Source organism: Osmerus eperlanus, chromosome 11 (assembly GCF_963692335.1).
Source record: "Osmerus eperlanus chromosome 11, fOsmEpe2.1, whole genome shotgun sequence".
Lineage (NCBI taxonomy): Eukaryota > Metazoa > Chordata > Actinopteri > Osmeriformes > Osmeridae > Osmerus > Osmerus eperlanus.
Genome location: NC_085028.1, coordinates 15,860,073 through 15,876,929, shown reverse-complemented (window position 1 = coordinate 15,876,929; position 16,857 = coordinate 15,860,073). Strand labels below are relative to the sequence as shown.

The 16,857-nt window shown below is 52.5% G+C and overlaps 2 protein-coding genes across 2 annotated transcripts in view; one reads left to right on the top strand and one right to left on the bottom strand.

The window, feature by feature from the left end:
* Window positions 1–6,428: 6,428 nt before the first annotated feature.
* capn5a (calpain 5a) overlaps window positions 6,429–16,857 on the bottom strand; it is a 13,767-nt gene continuing 3,338 nt past the window's right edge. Inside the window, 12 exon segments of the mRNA XM_062472954.1 lie at window positions 6,429–8,028; window positions 8,365–8,501; window positions 8,925–9,046; window positions 9,285–9,481; window positions 9,559–9,681; window positions 9,773–9,968; window positions 10,095–10,172; window positions 11,015–11,208; window positions 11,336–11,528; window positions 11,645–11,850; window positions 15,601–15,713; window positions 15,716–15,731. Coding sequence (XP_062328938.1) covers window positions 7,846–8,028; window positions 8,365–8,501; window positions 8,925–9,046; window positions 9,285–9,481; window positions 9,559–9,681; window positions 9,773–9,968; window positions 10,095–10,172; window positions 11,015–11,208; window positions 11,336–11,528; window positions 11,645–11,850; window positions 15,601–15,713; window positions 15,716–15,731 — 1,758 coding nt within the window. The 3' untranslated portion in view covers window positions 6,429–7,845.
* ompa (olfactory marker protein a) lies at window positions 12,317–13,553 on the top strand. The gene is made up of 2 exons (XM_062472984.1): window positions 12,317–12,542; window positions 12,724–13,553. Exons 1-2 carry the CDS (start codon window positions 12,456–12,458, stop codon window positions 13,150–13,152), a joined length of 516 nt encoding a protein of 171 aa, XP_062328968.1. The 5' UTR covers window positions 12,317–12,455; the 3' UTR covers window positions 13,153–13,553.

Genomic DNA, 16,857 nt, shown 5'->3' with positions numbered 1-16,857 from the left:
ACGCACGCTGGAGTGTCATGTTACAAGTCACTCAACAGCCGGGCCTGTTTCCTGCACCTCTCAGGCCGTGTCAAGTCCCAGAGAGAGAGACAGTGTCGCGTGGGGGTCCTCTCTGGAGCCCTCAGCCTGCCACCTGGTGGCCGGAGTGAGGTACTTCACCTCTTCAAACCTCAAAGGAAGCAAGCAGCAGCTGAAGATGGCAAAACTCAAATTAGTCCTCCAAGTAACCAGGCAACCAGCGAACCAACGAACCACAAAACCAGCCGACCAGAGAACAATAAACAACAAGCCAGACAGTGATGTCACAGTGAACCGAGATTTATGTGGCCAATAGGGTGTTATCTCATTTGCATTTAGATAGGACTGAGAGTCAAAGGTCAGAGAGAGACACAGTGATTGGCTAATTGTGTCGACAGCTGACACCGAACAACCTCACAGACAGGTCACTGTGTTCAGATTCTAGTTCACACTCATGACTGCCTGTGTGTGTGTTTGTAAGTGTGCGTAGCCTGCATGTGTTCCGTCATGTAGGCATTTCCCCCAATGATGCTTTTGCTCTCTTCTCCCACCTCCCCTCTCCACCGCTCTCTTGTGCCCTCTCCTCTGTCTTCTTGTCCTCTCCTGCCCTCCCCCATCCTGTGCCCTCCTCTCCTGCCCTCCCCCTTCCTGTGCCCTCCTCTCCTGCCCTCCCCCGTCCTGTGCCCTCTCCTGCCCTCCCCCTTCCTGTGCCCTCTCCTGCCCTCCCCCGTCCTGTGCCCTCTCCTGCCCTCCCCCGTCCTGTGCCCTCTCCTGCCCTCCCCCGTCCTGTGCCCTCTCCTGCCCTCCCCCTTCCTGTGCCCTCCTCTCCTGCCCTCCCCCATCCTGTGCCCTCTCCTCTCCTGCCCTCCCCCGTCCTGTGCCCTCTCCTCTCCTGCCCTCCCCCGTCCTGTGCCCTCTCCTGCCCTCCCCCGTCCTGTGCCCTCCTCTCCTGCCCTCCCCCGTCCTGTGCCCTCCTCTCCTGCCCTCCCCCGTCCTGTGCCCTCTCCTGCCCTCCCCCGTCCTGTGCCCTCCTCTCCTGCCCTCCCCCGTCCTGTGCCCTCTCCTGCCCTCCCCCGTCCTGTGCCCTCCTCTCCTGCCCTCCCCCGTCCTGTGCCCTCTCCTGCCCTCCCCCGTCCTGTGCCCTCCTCTCCTGCCCTCCCCCTTCCTGTGCCCTCCTCTCCTGCCCTCCCCCGTCCTGTGCCCTCTCCTGCCCTCCCCCTTCCTGTGCCCTCTCCTGCCCTCCCCGTCCTGTGCCCTCCTCTCCTGCCCTCCCCCGTCCTGTGCCCTCTCCTGCCCTCCCCCGTCCTGTGCCCTCCTCTCCTGCCCTCCCCCGTCCTGTGCCCTCTCCTGCCCTCCCCCGTCCTGTGCCCTCCTCTCCTGCCCTCCCCCGTCCTGTGCCCTCTCCTCTCCTGCCCTCCCCCGTCCTGTGCCCTCCTCTCCTGCCCTCCCCCTTCCTGTGCCCTCTCCTCTCCTGCCCTCCCCCGTCCTGTGCCCTCTCCTCTCCTGCCCTCCCCCGTCCTGTGCCCTCCTCTCCTGCCCTCCCCCTTCCTGTGCCCTCTCCTCTCCTGCCCTCCCCCGTCCTGTGCCCTCTCCTGCCCTCCCCCTTCCTGTGCCCTCTCCTGCCCTCCCCCTTCCTGTGCCCTCTCCTCTCCTCCATTGTCAGAGCGCAGTGAGGGAACTGGGTGAATGCCACCCTATCATCAGAATGGAATCTGAAATGCGAAAACATCCCCCAGAACATGGCAACAGTCACCACAACGAACCAACCCGGAACAGCCGTCGCAAACAGCAAACAACAGTTCCCTCTACGCCCTTCTCCCAATGACAAAAACCTCCAGCAGGTTACTTCCCCCACATGCTCTGAACACTGAAAGAACAACAAACACATTCTAGCATCCCAGTGTCGTCACACAACTGCACGAGACACAGCAACGCTGGCTGTGTCCTCACACCTAGCGCTGCCTGATGCTTACGTTGTCCCCGGCTGTGTGTATCCATGGTTACCTGTATGAGGGTGGGGTATTTGTAGCTGAGACGGCGTACGGTGTTATCCCAGCCCTCCAGGGGCCAGGGTATGTCCTTCATCTCCATGGCAACCTCAACTCAGGGTCCACCACCTGTTGGGGGGAATCATGTCCCTTGGTCCCAAGAACTGAGGCTTCGAAGGCGGCTTGTTCACGGAACGTCCTTCAAAACGTTCTCAAGAACGTCCGAATCCTTTCCTCCGTTAAACAAAACTTTCCTTCCCCTCGAACTTTGGAGATCTGAGGATGAGGTTGTAACTGAAGAGATCACTCACAACCAGAAGAGAGACTGGCAGAGACCATTAGAGAGAGGCTGGGGTGGGGGGGGGGGGTCTACTGATATGCGAGTATGTCTTTTCGTTTGTGTGTGTGTCCCAGTTTGCCGGTTCCATCTCCCCCTCCTGTTTTGCTCCGCGCTGAAAAGGAGCCCTTGTCAGGGGTGATTAGACTATCAGAAAGGCTGACGAGTTGAGCCCTGTTTTCGCCGAACATCAAGGGTACCGCCACACACACACAACCACATATACATTTACACACACACACTCTGATAACTCACATGACAGTGAACGCTCATGCCATGGAGCTGATCCTATAGAGCATAAACCCCTGTGTGTGTGTTCATGAGCGTGTGTGTGTGACAGAGAGAGGAAGAGCTGAATCAAAGCTGAACAATAGTCCAGCCCGTGGCCTGATCAGCTTATCCATAATGAGTTAACGGTGTTTGGCTCCCTCGCTCTGTAGGGGGCTATTCCGGGCCTCCATGTTTACGTGTGTTGTCACTAATGACAGGGACATTTGAGTGACTGACGTAAGCCTGCACACACACACACACACACACACTCACACACGGAAGCACACATGCGGTGCTGAACAATTATAGGGCAGGATCCGTTTTGAAAGAGTCTTTGGGACATTCCTGTGTGTGTGTGTGTGTGTGTGTGTGTGTGTACCTGCTGTAAAATGACCATGACTCTGGTTGATGGTTTTATTCCTGGACATCAGAAGCAGCCAAGTGAAGACCCTGCAGAGGGAGAGGAAGGAGAACGTTACACACACACTTTCTGTAGCACTCATGTTGAACGGAAAACACACACACACGAAAGGCCCAGACACAGTCCTTAGATGTATGCAAGTAAACCTTGTCCAGATGACAGTGTGTGGAGATTGTCTAGGTCCCTAGAAGCTGTCTCTCGGTGGCCCTTCAGTTTCAGTTATCCCCTGGGGGCCAGAACAGCCAACACACACACGTGATTATAGGATAGGACAGACCTTCCTGTCTGTCTCATTTCCTCTGGATCATTTAATTCAAGGCTTGGGGGGGGGGCATACCATCCCAGCTAGTTTGACCCCCTAACAAGCACACACACACATATACAGTTCACACACACAGACGGCTGACACACCCTCCACCACGTCCTTCTCCAACCCGTGCCACGTGACCCGTGTCCACTCATCAACCTCCGTCACATGACATTGTATCGGTCACCACGGCAACCAAACCACGCCAGATCTAATTATCCACCTCTGTTGTTCCGGTGCAGTGGAGCATAGGTGCGTGTGTGCGTGTCTGTGCGTCTGGGAGGGGGTATGTTAGTGGGTATATTAGTCTGCATTATTTACACTCCCTAAACAAGATTTAGCTTGAGCTTTCAACTTCTGACTTTCTGGTCACAGAATCCTCGTGTCAGACAGAGAACCTGCCTCATGACAGACATCTTTATAACACACTGCACTGCCCCCGTCTCTCTGTCTCTCTGTCTCTCTGTCTCTCTGTCTCTCTGTCTCTCTGTCTCTCTGTCTCTCTGTCTCTCTGTCTCTCTCTCTCTCTCTCTCTCTCTCTCTCTCTCTCTCTCTCTCTCTCTCTCTCTCTCTCTCTCTCTCTCGAGAATCAAAAACAAGGGTGACCCACACACACAAATAGCACACTCCCTATCAATATTTTAGCACCTAATTACCCTAGCAGAGGTCTCGGACACAGGATGAAACCACACACGTGTGTGTGTGTGTATATATACGTTTCAAACTGTAAAATTGCTCTATAAAATGAGTCTATAAGTCTCCTTAGAAAACAAGAAAAGAGACAGAACTGAAGGGCAGAATGGTAGATTGAGTTAAGTTCTTGAATTCTCCTTGCTTGCGGCCGTCATTGTTGTAGCTTGTCTGACCACAAGTGTCTGAGAGAACAGAGGGCTGTAATTTCATCACCTCAGTGATGACCGAAACTTTCAATGTGCTTGGTCATTGCTTCACAACCCAGAGCGACCAGACCGGAGGAACTCAACCGGCCAACAACAACATCCAACTACAAATACCACTCACAGAAAACACAACTAGCATTCATGACCAGACGACGACCATCAAACTACCAACCAGCACTACTGTCCTGTGTCCTCTCTCCGCATGAAGGGAGTCAGATGGCTGAGCGGTGAGGGAGTCGGGCTAGTAATCTGAAGGTTGCCAGTTCGATTCCCAGCCGTGCAAAATGAAGTTGTGTCCTTGGGCAAGGCACTTCACCCTACTTGCCTCGGGGGAATGTCCCTGTACTTACTGTAAGTCGCTCTGGATAAGAGCATCTGCTAAATGACTAAATGTAATGTAAATGTAATGAAGCTGCATGTATACGCAATGAGACCATTCATACAGGGTACTTCCTCTGCAGTTCCTAATTCCCCTTTCACCATGTCCTCCAACATCCTGCACCCCCCCCCCCCTCCTCCGCCCCAGGGGTGTAGGGGAGACAGACTGATTGTCTGGTGAACAATTATTAGTGACAGGATGAAGAGATTGTGTAGTCCACATGAAAAAATCAGAAATACATTTTTGTGTCAAATAATGTTTGAGATGAATGTAAAGTTAGATAGTCGCTGGAAGTTAATGTGTCGGTAGTTGGAGGGTAGCTGAATCTAGTGATCTAGTTTATTCAGGGTTCGATGTTATCTGAATTCCACCCGATATTTTGACACGGCTGGAACATAATCAGCTGAGCTGCTCCCAGACAAAGTGATTTCCAATTCGTAGGAGTGATAAGTAAAACAAAAGCTCAGTGAGTGACCTGGGAGGGGCTGCAGAAACTCAGGTGGAGACGGGAGATGAGAGGCGGGAGGACGGAGGAATGTTTACCTGAACTGAGCGGCTTTTTAAAGGAATGGGAGGGAGACCAAACAAGCACACACACAGGAACTGTGCTTAGTTAATCATTATGTTCTGTATGTTGACGCTCTCATTCCACATGGAGTCAAAACTTGTTCTCACAAAATGTCCTGGTCAGATGGCATTGTTGTACTTCCACCACTTCTATGTCTTCAATAAAAGTATGTATGATTGTCAACAAAAGTATTATGTTACACAGCTAATGAACATTTTCCATTTTTAAAGTGCCATTAAATATTGACTGTCGACAACTGAAGGAACTACAGCAGAATGTGAGTTTCACTAGATATTTCATACCTCTATTATTCTAAATACTTGCTATTTCATCTGTAAGTACTGACTGTCAACTGAAGAAAACTACCATAAAACCTTAAACTACCAGAAAGCATGTGAAAAATAAACCTTGTCTCTTTAACACACACCCACCTCTAAGCAGCTTTGTGGTGACTCTAAGCCCTGTAACTGTCCATATTCTCACCTCAAGAGTGGTCTTGAAATCTCTTCTTTCTGTGTCTCCCTCCCTCGCTCCAGACAGGTGTCCAGGTCTCCGTGGGGGTCCCCAGGGGCCTGGTGGATGAAGGGATGAGAGACAGAGGAGGAGAATCTCTCTCACGTCTTCCTCCGCGACTTGCACTGACACCTGCTGTGACAGTATCAAGTCTGGCTCCTCTCCCTCTCTCTGAAGTATTAGCTGTGACACGGAAACCAGCTCATTCACTGCCACACTGATCCCTATTACAGAGAAAGAGTGAGGGAGGGGGCAGAGAGAGAGAGAGAGAGAGAGAGAGAAGGGGGTGGAAGCCGGTGGGGGGCATTGAGGCACATAGTCGAGGTCAAACACACAGTAATTAGACCCACAAGCACTCTTACACACACACACACAGACACACAGTACTGTGGGCGTGTTCTATCACACACCCAAGACAAATACCGTCCTCTTCGCACCCTCCTGAAACACTAACCTTACATCACAAACCCCCCAGACACACACATTCAATCCTCCAGACTTAATGGTCTTTTGGAGGTAAAGGTCATGCCAGTGGTTCAGAGACAGGATGATGGGAGCGTTCTTCACACCTCACTGGGTCCCAGCAGGGGAAAGAGTGGCACTCAGGGAGTCAGTCGATAAACATAATGAACAGGAGCCGACACACACACACTTCCATTAAAAACACACACACAAAAATGTAAAGAAAGGACAGACACACAATCAAGAGCATTTACCTTAACACAATGTAATTGTAAGTTGCGTTTAATACAATAAAGATGATCACAGTTAACAGGATTGAGAATATAAAAGAGAACAGAGTGAAGTTGACCTTATAACCCGTAGAAAAAGACTTCTGCAACATTCGAGACATGTAAACCTCACATCCAAACAGTGAAAACAGACAGATGGATCTGTCCAGTTGCTTGTACAGATATGGACATATCGTTTAGACTGTAAACTTTCAGTTTCAAAGTGAGGGTCTCAACTGAAAACAAAGATGAGGACTTAGAGAGTTTAGCTTTTAAGTGCAGCAGTGTTAGTGTGAAACTCTAACTTAATCTCCTCGCTGCAGGTGAATGAATACTGTCCAGACACAGAGCTTCTGACTGGAAGCCTCTCTCTGACCAATCACAGTGGACCACCATCCAACATCAAGACTGGCTGTCTGTCAACCTAACCCAGTTCCCAGCCACCAGACTGTACTCACTTATGTTAGGTTCTCCTGAGAGCATAAAATCACCTACTGTGAATTTTTATTCTAAAAACTATAGTCCCTAGACTGCAGCCAACACATGCCTGCTAAGAACACAGCTGGGATGAATGAAGAACTATAAAAATAGGAACAGAGGTCAAAGGGAGGCACTTGTACAATATATCAATATATCAGTTCTGTGTTATAGGTAAACATGACACAGTATTCATCAATATACACATTTAGGACAAAATTAAAACAAAGCACGACAACATGTGTCTTGTTATGCTGAAATAATTTGGTAAACACATTTTGTGAACTTCAATTGAGCAAAAGTTAAATAAACGGAATTAGTGCTAAACTCTTGAGCAGCTGAAGCGAAGCCTGGATGGTCCTGGGATTAATCTCTGCTGCCCCCCTGTGGCCAAGATTGGTACAACACCACCCACAAAACTGGCACGCACCCACTGACCTTGTGAAGGCTGTGGTCAGTGGTTTAGATTGGTTATGGTTGGTACATTGCTGACAGTGAGGTATGGCTACTGTATTTTTGGTCCCACCAGCAGATATATGTCGATAAATCACTTAATATACAGTTAAACATTTGGCAAATAATACTAGAAAGAGAAAATGTCCTGATTCGTATATGATGTATAATGATGACATGCCATATAAAGATGTACAGTTAGCACATGTATATTTCTATACCACATCACATATGTAGGCTGTCTATACAGACACAGGCACTTTTGACTAATCATACTCTGTTACTGGCCTCAGCATGGCTCTGCTCTCTCCTACTGGACAAAGTGGTTATGGCTTGTCCAATCCCAGTGCTGGATAGGGAGGAGGGAGAGCTGTCAAAAGGTTCGAATGAGGAAGTTACAGGAGTAGAGTACAAAAGTCGACTGATCAGGTAATATGTAGGTGTGGGGGGGTAAATGTTGATGCTGTGTGTGTGTGTGTGTGGTTCAGATGTTGGTGAGCACGTTGCTCGTCAGCAGGGTGATGGTGAGTGTGCCGGGCAGGTCGTTGTCTTGGCGATTTCCCTTGTCTCTCAGGTGCACCGTGTGCTGCTGCTTGAGGTCATTGGGGTCAGCGGTCAAGGTCACCTGACCCAGGAAGGAATCCATCAGGATGTTCCTGTTGTAGATCTGAGAGGAGGAGGGAGAAGAAGACAGGAGAGAGAAGGAGAGCAAGAGAAAGAGGGGTGGAGGTGTGATGGAAGGAAGGGAGAGAGAGAGAGAGAGAGAGAGAGGGGTGAAAGGGAGAGAGCGGGAGGGATGAGAGAGAGGGGGAGGGATGAGATAGAGAGGGAGGGGTGTGAGAGAGGGAGGGGTGAGATAGAGGGAGGGGTGAGATAGAGGGAGGGGTGAGATAGAGGGAGGGGTGAGATAGAGGGAGGGGTGAGAGAGAGAGAGGTAAGAAGAGTGAGTGAGTATGCTAGAGACAGTTCAGTGTGCTGCCTCCCACACAGTCAGGTAACACACCTCTATCTGGATGGGCTTCTGGGCCTTCTTCCTGTAGAACACAGCCTTGGTGTCGAACGCAGGGCTGCGGGTGTCTTTGTGGACCGGAGAGCGAACCTTCTCCCCCTCACACCTGATGATCACGTACGGGTCGGAGGCTGCAGGACACACACACACGTCAAGACATGTCTGTGAACTAAAAGCAAAAGTTCAGCCATGATGATACACCCGGATGTAACCACTAGATGGCGTCAGAACACTATGTAAACGCAGACAGACAGCTCCAAGCCCAGACAGACAGACAGCTCCAAGCCCAGACAGACAGACAGCTCTAAGCCCAGACAGACAGACAGCTCCAAGCCCAGACAGACAGACAGACAGCTCCAGGCCCAAACAGACAGACATCTCCAGGCCCAGACAGACAGACAGCTCCAGGCCCAGACAGACAGACAGACATCTCCAGGCCCAGACAGACAGACATCTCCAGGCCCAGACAGACAGACATCTCCAGGCCCAGACAGACAGACAGCTCCAGGCCGAGACAGACAGACAGCTCCAGACAGACAGCTCCAGGCCCCTACCTCCGTTGGAGTCCTGTCCTGCCAGCCCGTCGGCCTGCAGCACGTGAACCTGGGTGACCAGGGAGGGGAAGCCACACATGCCCGTCCAGCAGGTCTGGGGGGGCTCATGCACCGTCAGCTCCCTGGGGCGGAGGACAGGGCAGGAGTAGTGAGTGTGTGTGTGTGAACACAGAATCAGTGTATGTGTGTGTGTGTGTGAACACAGAATCAGTGTATGTGTGTGTGTGTGTGTGAACACAGAATCAGTGTGTGTGTGTGTGTGAACACAGAATCAGTGTGTGTGTGTGTGAACACAGAATCAGTAAGTGTGTGTTTGAATACAGAATCAGTGTGTGTGTGTGTGTGGGGGTGCCTCCGTACTTGCTGTCTGACGGGACATCAGTGAAGGTTCGGAGCAGGAAGTCTCCCTCCAGACCAGGGTCAAAGGTCGTAGGGATGATGACGTAGCGGCCCTCTTTCAGATCGATGCGGAGGAACACACTCCGGGAGTTGATGTAAACACTCCCCCCGACCTTCTGCTGAGGGATGTGCATGCGGTACGTCCTGTTCATCTCCACCTGCACACACACACACACACGTTCAATCCACTGACTGTGTTTGAGATGCTTTCTCAAGGACAAACACACACACACACCCTGTGGATTTCGAAGCCGATGGCCAGGTTTTCTCCCTTGCCCTCTCGAAGGCGAGCTCTCTTGTCTTGCTGCTGAAGACAGACCAGCACCTCGTCCTCGGGCTTCTTCACGTCAAACACGTACTGTGGAGACACACACACACACGTTACATAAGCACACAACCCCACACACACACACACACGTAAAACACACACACATGTAAAAAACACACACCTGTGGGTTCTGGAGGAAGGTGTGTTTATTGTTGGTGCACCCTCCCGAGCGGTTGGTCAGCGGGTCGTCGAGGCGTTGCCAGGCGCCCGTCATGGCTGCCTCCTCCCAGGTCTTGTGGAAGCTCAGGTAGGAGGTGTTGATGAGGCGACACAGGATCAGGTCTGTGTAGTGCTCACAGAAGTCATCAAACGTCATCCTGAACGCAGAGGGAGGGAGGGAGGAGGAGAGGGGGAGAGGGGGAGAGGGGGAGGTCCGTTGGGAGAACAGAGAGACACAGCCTGGGGAAGGTTGAACGGTCGGGGTCAGAGGTCGTGCTACTCACCAGAACTCTCCGTCGTCCTGCACGGTCATCCCAATCTGCTCTCTCACGCTCGGGCTCACCTTCTGCCACTCCTCAGAGCTGCACAGACAGACAGAGAGGCGCCTTTAAAAAATAGAGCTACAAAATGTAGCTGAATGTCCTAATAATGTATTTGTAGAGGGAGTCAGGTGGCTGAGCGGTGAGGGAGTCGGGCTAGTAATCTGAATGTTACCGGGTCGATTCCCGGCTGTGCCAAATGACGTTGTGTCCTTGGGCAAGGCACTTCACTCTACTTGCCTCGGGGGGAATGTCCCTGTACTTACTGTAAGTCGCTCTGGATAAGAGCGTCTGCTAAATGACTAAATGTAAATTTGTGCCAGCATCAGGACACAGTGTTTCCTCTATGTTACGCAGACCGTCACGGCTACATTTCTGCCGCCACGGTATCAGAAATAGGGCTGTACAAAATTTTAGGCCGTCTATCAGCAGTGATTGTTAGAGTGCATGTCGGAGAATTGCATGGACACGCGCTTCACACCGCAGTTGAGATTGCGTGTGTGCGTCCTTGAGAACTGTAAGTCGTATAACTTATGTTCTCAGTTCATTTAAACCTGTTGTTGTATAAGTCTATAGTTCTTGCAAATTTCAATTAAGTTAACTGGTGATTTTCGTTGTTTGTATTCTTCCCCTGCTAGCTAAATTGCACGTCTGTTGATTCGATAGCAATTGCTGCCCTTGCTCACGTTTGTATTTTAGGTGCATTATTCTACTGAAGTAGTTTTAATTAATAAATAGTGGGTTTATTGTTATTGTTTGCTACAGAATGCTTAGCCTATCAAGATCAAATGAAGCAGGGTTCGGACAGACATGCCCCCACTGCAACAAAAAAATCCTAGAGGAAACACTGGGACACACACACACACACACACACACACACACACCTGTCACTCCAGGGCCCGTTCCACTCTCTCTGACCCCAGGGGTTCCTCATGCGGATCATGGTGAGCTTGTCGGACCTGAAGAAGGCCAGCAGGCCGTGGCCCAGACGCACCCTCCTCACGTCCGTCACGGCGTAGGCGTGGCCCTTCACCAGGCCGCACTCCAGGCGCGCCTCCATCTCCGCCGACGACGTCGCCTGGGCAACGCACACACGCGCCGGACACACGATTAAACCTCTTATTACTGTGACCCGTCTTGCCCTTCATTACCCGTCAGTCATTCTGAGGGAAGACCTGAAGGAAGAGAGGTGTGTGTGTGTGTACCCGTATGGAGCAGCTGATGAGGCCTCCTCTGTTGTGGACCTTGAGGACTCTCTCAAACAGCTCGCTGCGTTTGTCCTGGTCGTCCTTCAGCCTGTCCTCCACCAGGTCCAGGGGCTCCGACACCCCCCCGGTGAAGTCCACCAGGGCGTCAGCCGTGTTTCCCCCATCCAGAGCCTCGTAGCAGCCATGGAGCCTACACACACACACACACACACACACAAAGGTCATTCTCCAGTGAAGCCCTCATACACACAACTTCGTACAAACATCTGACCCGCTCCCTCTGCTGTGATTGGTGGACGGGCGTACTTTGCATAAGCCTTCTCCACCAGCGCGCTCCAGAACTCGTTGCTGTCGCTGGAATGACAGTACACCAGCTCGCCATTGTTCACCGTCGGCAACCGGTCGTCAATGACAACGTCCGCCCACTTGCCAAAGCGCCAGAAGCGGAAGTGGAAGATTCCGGCGTAGGATTCTGGCTTGTCCCATTCCTGGTCCTTCCAGTCAGGGATGACCTGCGGTGGAGAGAGGGGCCGTCGCTGTTAAGTACGAACAACTCTGGCAGAGGAAGGTTTATCCCATGTATTCACACGACTGCCGTGTTGTGTGTGTGTGTGCCATAAATAAACAAGCCAGCGAGCTATGACCAGCCAGACTCCCAGAAGCCCTCAGCAGCCTCCCTCAGTTCCCCGGTCTCACGTCATCCGCACCTGTTGCTTAGTGACATCACACATCAGTCGGCACGGCACTCCTCCTCCTCCTCCCTCCCCCCTGTTCTCACTTCAACTATACCCTCACCCCCCCTCATGTATCCATCCCCACACCCTCACTGTACATAGCACAATCAATAGAGTCCCAACCAGACTGCCCTCAGGGGGGAGAGGGGGAGAGAGAGAGAGAGAGAGAGAGAGAGAGAGAGGAGGTGAATGAGAGGAAAAAGGGAGGGGACAGAGAGAGATGACATAAGAGGAGGAGAGTTTTAGAACTAGTCTGTCAGACACACAGAGCCACAGGCAGAGCCAGAAGAGAGGCAGTGGGAGAGAAACATCCAGAGAGCCTGAGCCAGACCCCCCCACAACATCCAGACAGGCAGGCAGAGCCCTCTCCCTATCCCAGGAGGATGAGCATTCAGGCGGACACCGACACGGCAGACTCCCCCTCCAAAACTCTGGAGATGAGCTTCACGGAGGACTCCTCTTTGACAGAGGTAAGGTGGATGTGGTTTAGATGGGGTTCATATTGTTGAGATGGGGTTAGTTGGTGTGAGCGTGGTGATGGTGACAACACTAGTTATGTAATCTCTCCAATGCTGCACTTCTCCTACTCTGCAATCCTCCCCCCCTACCCCCTCCTCCTCCCTCCCCCTCTCCTCCTCCCCCCTCCTCCAGTTGATGCGTCACCGCGCGGCGTTCCTCCAGCGCGCGGGTCAGAAGCGGCAGGACGGGGAGCGTCTCCTTCTCCCTTATGAAGCCATCTACCGGCTGGACTTCTCCACCCAGGACCTCCGCTTCTCCCGCTGGCACGTCACCCTGGCGGGCCAGGGCCGGGTGACAGTCAGCGGGATCTGCCAGCTGTGGACCCCGGACCTGACCAACCTGATGACGCGCCAGCTCCTGGAGCCCGTGGGAACCTTCTGGAGGAACGCCGGCGACCCTGACGACACGCCCCTCAAGTTCCTGGAGGCGGACATCCAGGAGTTCGGAGAGAGGATCGCCGAGCTGGCCAAGGTGAGGAAGGTCATGTACTTCCTGTTTGCCTTTAAGGAGGGAACGGACGCCTCCAAGCTCAGCTGCACTGTGGAGTTTGAGGAGAACTGAGCGCGACCTTTCACCCCTGGGCACGCGGCGGAGGAGGACAGGGGCGTCCCGGCTCCCACGCAGCGCACAGCTGACCTCCAGCTCTACTTGTTATAGCTCCCTTCTGTGTTTTGGTCTCCACTTAAATCTATTTTTTTTGTGTGTGTGTTTCTAACGTGTGGAGAGAATACTTTAAAATGATTTTTAAAGACAAGTGGGACTGAATCAAACGGTGAGTGCATAGATCATGAATGTCTCGTTTATATTATCATCGTTGGAAAATGTTGGAGGGGCAACTTATCTGCAAACACCTCCCCCACCCCAAATCGCTATGGTTACTAGATGTACTGCATGTCCGCCTGTCATAAACATCTGCTGTATGTGTCCTCTGTTGGGTAACATATTAAACAGATCTATCAGTACTCCGCCCGTCTGGTCTGTGTGTGCTGGGCTTGGTGTCTGGGGACCGCAGAGCAGCGCTAGCAGAACAGTGACATGGGTGCAGCCACGGGCTAACTTTAGCTATTGTTCATTGCTACAGTAGGCCAATCAATACAGAGCCCCAAATCACTCTCTGAAACACACACAAACACACACACACGGGACGTTGGGAAGAGGGGGGCCCAGGTGTGTTCTGTCAGCCCTCTAGAGGACGACTAAGTGGAGAGCGGTGTACAGGAAACGTGTATCGTGAGCGTGTGTTTACAGCATGATCGGTCACCAGTTAACAGTGGGGGGGGGGGGGAGAAAGACAGAGAGAGAGCATGAGAGAGCGAGCGAGCATGAGAGAGAGATAGAGCGAGAGAGAGCGAGCGAGCATGAGAGAGAGATAGAGCGAGAGAGAGCGAGCATGAGAGAGCGAGCGAGCATGAGAGAGAGATAGAGCGAGAGAGAGCGAGCATGAGAGAGAGAGCAAGCGAGCATGAGAGAGAGAGAGCATGAAAGAGCGAGAGAGAGCAAGCATGAGAGAGAGCGAGCACGAGAGAGAGCACGAGAGAGAGAGAGAGAGCGAGAGAGAGAGAGAGAGAGAGAGAGCACGAAAGAGCGAGAGAGCAAGCATGAGAGCGAGCGAGCACGAGAGAGAGCGAGCGAGCACGAGAGAGAGCGAGCGAGCACGAGAGAGAGCGAGCGAGCACGAGAGAGAGCGAGCGAGCACGAGAGAGAGCGAGCGAGCGAGCGAGATAGAGACTGTGTCGTCATTAGTTCTATGTGTCTAATGGAGGTGGAAGACAGCGTTCCTCTGTCTCCATCAGTCACAAACAGCCCATTAACTTCCATTACTCCCCCCTCTGCATCACAACACACTCCCCCTACGGCCTCACACACACTCCCCCTACGGCCTCACACACACACACGCGCACGCGCGGAACGCTCATCTCGACTCGCACATCTAGCTCCCAAACGAAACTCTCCCTCCTGTCCTGATCTGTGATCGACCGTCATGCCTGACAGCAGCCCATGCACAGGGCCCGAGGCCGTACGCTAGGCTAGCGCTGTGGAGGACGTAGGTTACTGAACCAAGTGTTTTAACTGCCATCAAGCCAAGAGGGGTTTGGCAGGCTGCTGTGTGTGTGTGTTCTCAGTCCCAGAAGGTTGATTAGCCTGTTAGAGCAGCGCCTCGAACACACCAGCTGTTTCCTGGATGAACCAGACCCCTGGCCCCTACAGGAAACACTACCAGATTATCTGACCCAACTCAGCTGAGAACCAGTCTCTGTCTGTCGGCTTCTCTCCCTCCACTTCTCCTCATTTGACTTTTACCCTCCCTCCCTCTGCCCCCTCTCCTTCCTTCCCTCGTGGTGTTGATTGCGCAGCCTTACAGAAAAGAGGAAAGGAACATTCTAGGGTCTAATTATGCCAGCAGTAACTCCAGCTGGGAGTCGACTGGACTGTTTCTGTGAGAGCTGGCAGCGTCTCTGAGGGCCCAGCTGTGTGTCTCCCTGCAGGTGGAGGTGATTTTCCGCCCTGGACAGGCTTGGAGACAACACGGAGGACCCTGGGAGGACGGCAGGTCTATGAGGAGAGCATACTGGCCAGGAACACAGAGAACCAGGACAACCCTCTGAGACATCCCAGAGTGATGAATCTGGAGACCTCAGTGGAAACACACACACAGTTCCAAGTACAGTTTGAACAACATGCTGTTCTCCTCCCTCACCATGTCTCTCTGTAACACTCATCTCTCTCCTTCCTTCCTTCCTTCCGTCTGTCTCTCAGGTCATGGCTCCAGGTGAGACCAGGGGACCTACGGCTTACTGATCCCCAAACGCAGCGCTTCCACCTGGATCTGCTCCAGGAAGAGCCAGTACCGCTCACCTTGCCTTGAGCATGACTCATTGATTTCAACAAACCACCGTGTGTGTGCTGAGATTCACATCCACGCAGGTGCTACGCAATCACTCATTCCTACCTCCCACATAGAACACAAGAACACACCCTTGGTTCCTCAGACACAAACAAACACACCACCTTCTGCCAGAGGGCCTCTCTGGAGGCCAGGCTGGAACAGGCAGCAACGAACCAGCAGTTCCCCAACTGGCCTTGGTTCAGGTCGTGGGCGCTGATCCCATTCACGAACAGGTGGGATCCGAACACAGGTCCTTCAGGGAGAAAGAGAGGGAGAAGAGAGAGGTGGGGTGAATCAGTGGAGTTTCACTTTCTTTTCACAAAACATCAATAGCAGTGCCACATTTCCGCCAGCCTTTTTCCATCAAAAGAGAGAAAACATGTTATCTGTCTTCTGAGCTGGCCACTAATAGTTGGGTGGGGTGGAGGGCATGGGCGGGCGGGCCTGGAACCACAAGATAATTAAACAAACCGGTTTCCCCTCCCTTCCTGTTTCCCCGCCCACCGCCTGATGCCTGCCGAGCCCCATCAGGGAGCAGCATCCCTGCGTGGAGCGGTAAGAGAGGCCCAGGCTCTGTTGTGGTGCAGGCCGGACCACAGTCTAAGTAGAGGGAAGCGGTGTAGCAGACTGACAGAGGGTGGCGCCCATGCCCCTCTTAACATCTCTAATCCCAATCCCAACATCTGGAAGGGAGTGCCCTGTATACGCTGGTGCATCTACTGGTCGGACCAGTTTTAGGCGTTCTATTACACAACAGAGCAGAGCTCAGAGTTCAGACAGGTGAACACAAGATTAGGAATTAAGGTAGGTCGAAAACAAAAGCGCCAAAACAAGTGTATTTAGAGTCCTGTCGTTAAGATGACCCATGGAGACCCACACGAGAACAATCTATCGCTGGGTAACCTGGCAGTCTTACCTACCTCAACCCTTCTCTAAAGACTCAACAGTGCAACAGCCACTCAGTCTCCAACTCTGTGTGTTGTTTTCTTCCATCTCTCCTTCTCTGTCGGTCTCCAATTCTCCCCCCTCTCTCTTTCCTCCATCATTCATCTCTCTCCCTCCCTCCCTCCCCCCTCTGTGAGTGGTTCTCCCAGGGGACATTCAGCTGTCACGGTGCGTTCAGGCTCCCTGCTCAACGCTTCGTTCGCCAGCCACCACAGGGAGCAGACAGGCTGCGTTCAGAGTGGCTGCGTTCAGAGTGGCTGCTGAACACAGGGCTCAGTCAGGAGCTGAGGCAGCCGCGCGGCGAGCCCCTCAGGGAGCCGCGGCAACCGGAACCTCGGCACAAGACTGAACATGAGCCCAGCTGCTCGGGGAACACATTCCTGCCTGGTCACTCACTCTTCATCATCATCATCATGGATGGAAGTGATTTCTTA

Bases quoted from the DNA above. Each gene is read 5' to 3' on its own strand.
- ompa (XM_062472984.1), top strand. From the start codon at position 12,456: ATGAGCATTCAGGCGGACACCGACACGGCAGACTCCCCCTCCAAAACT. The intron at 12,543-12,723 runs GTAAGGTGGATG...CCCCTCCTCCAG, and splicing joins AGGACTCCTCTTTGACAGAG to TTGATGCGTCACCGCGCGGC.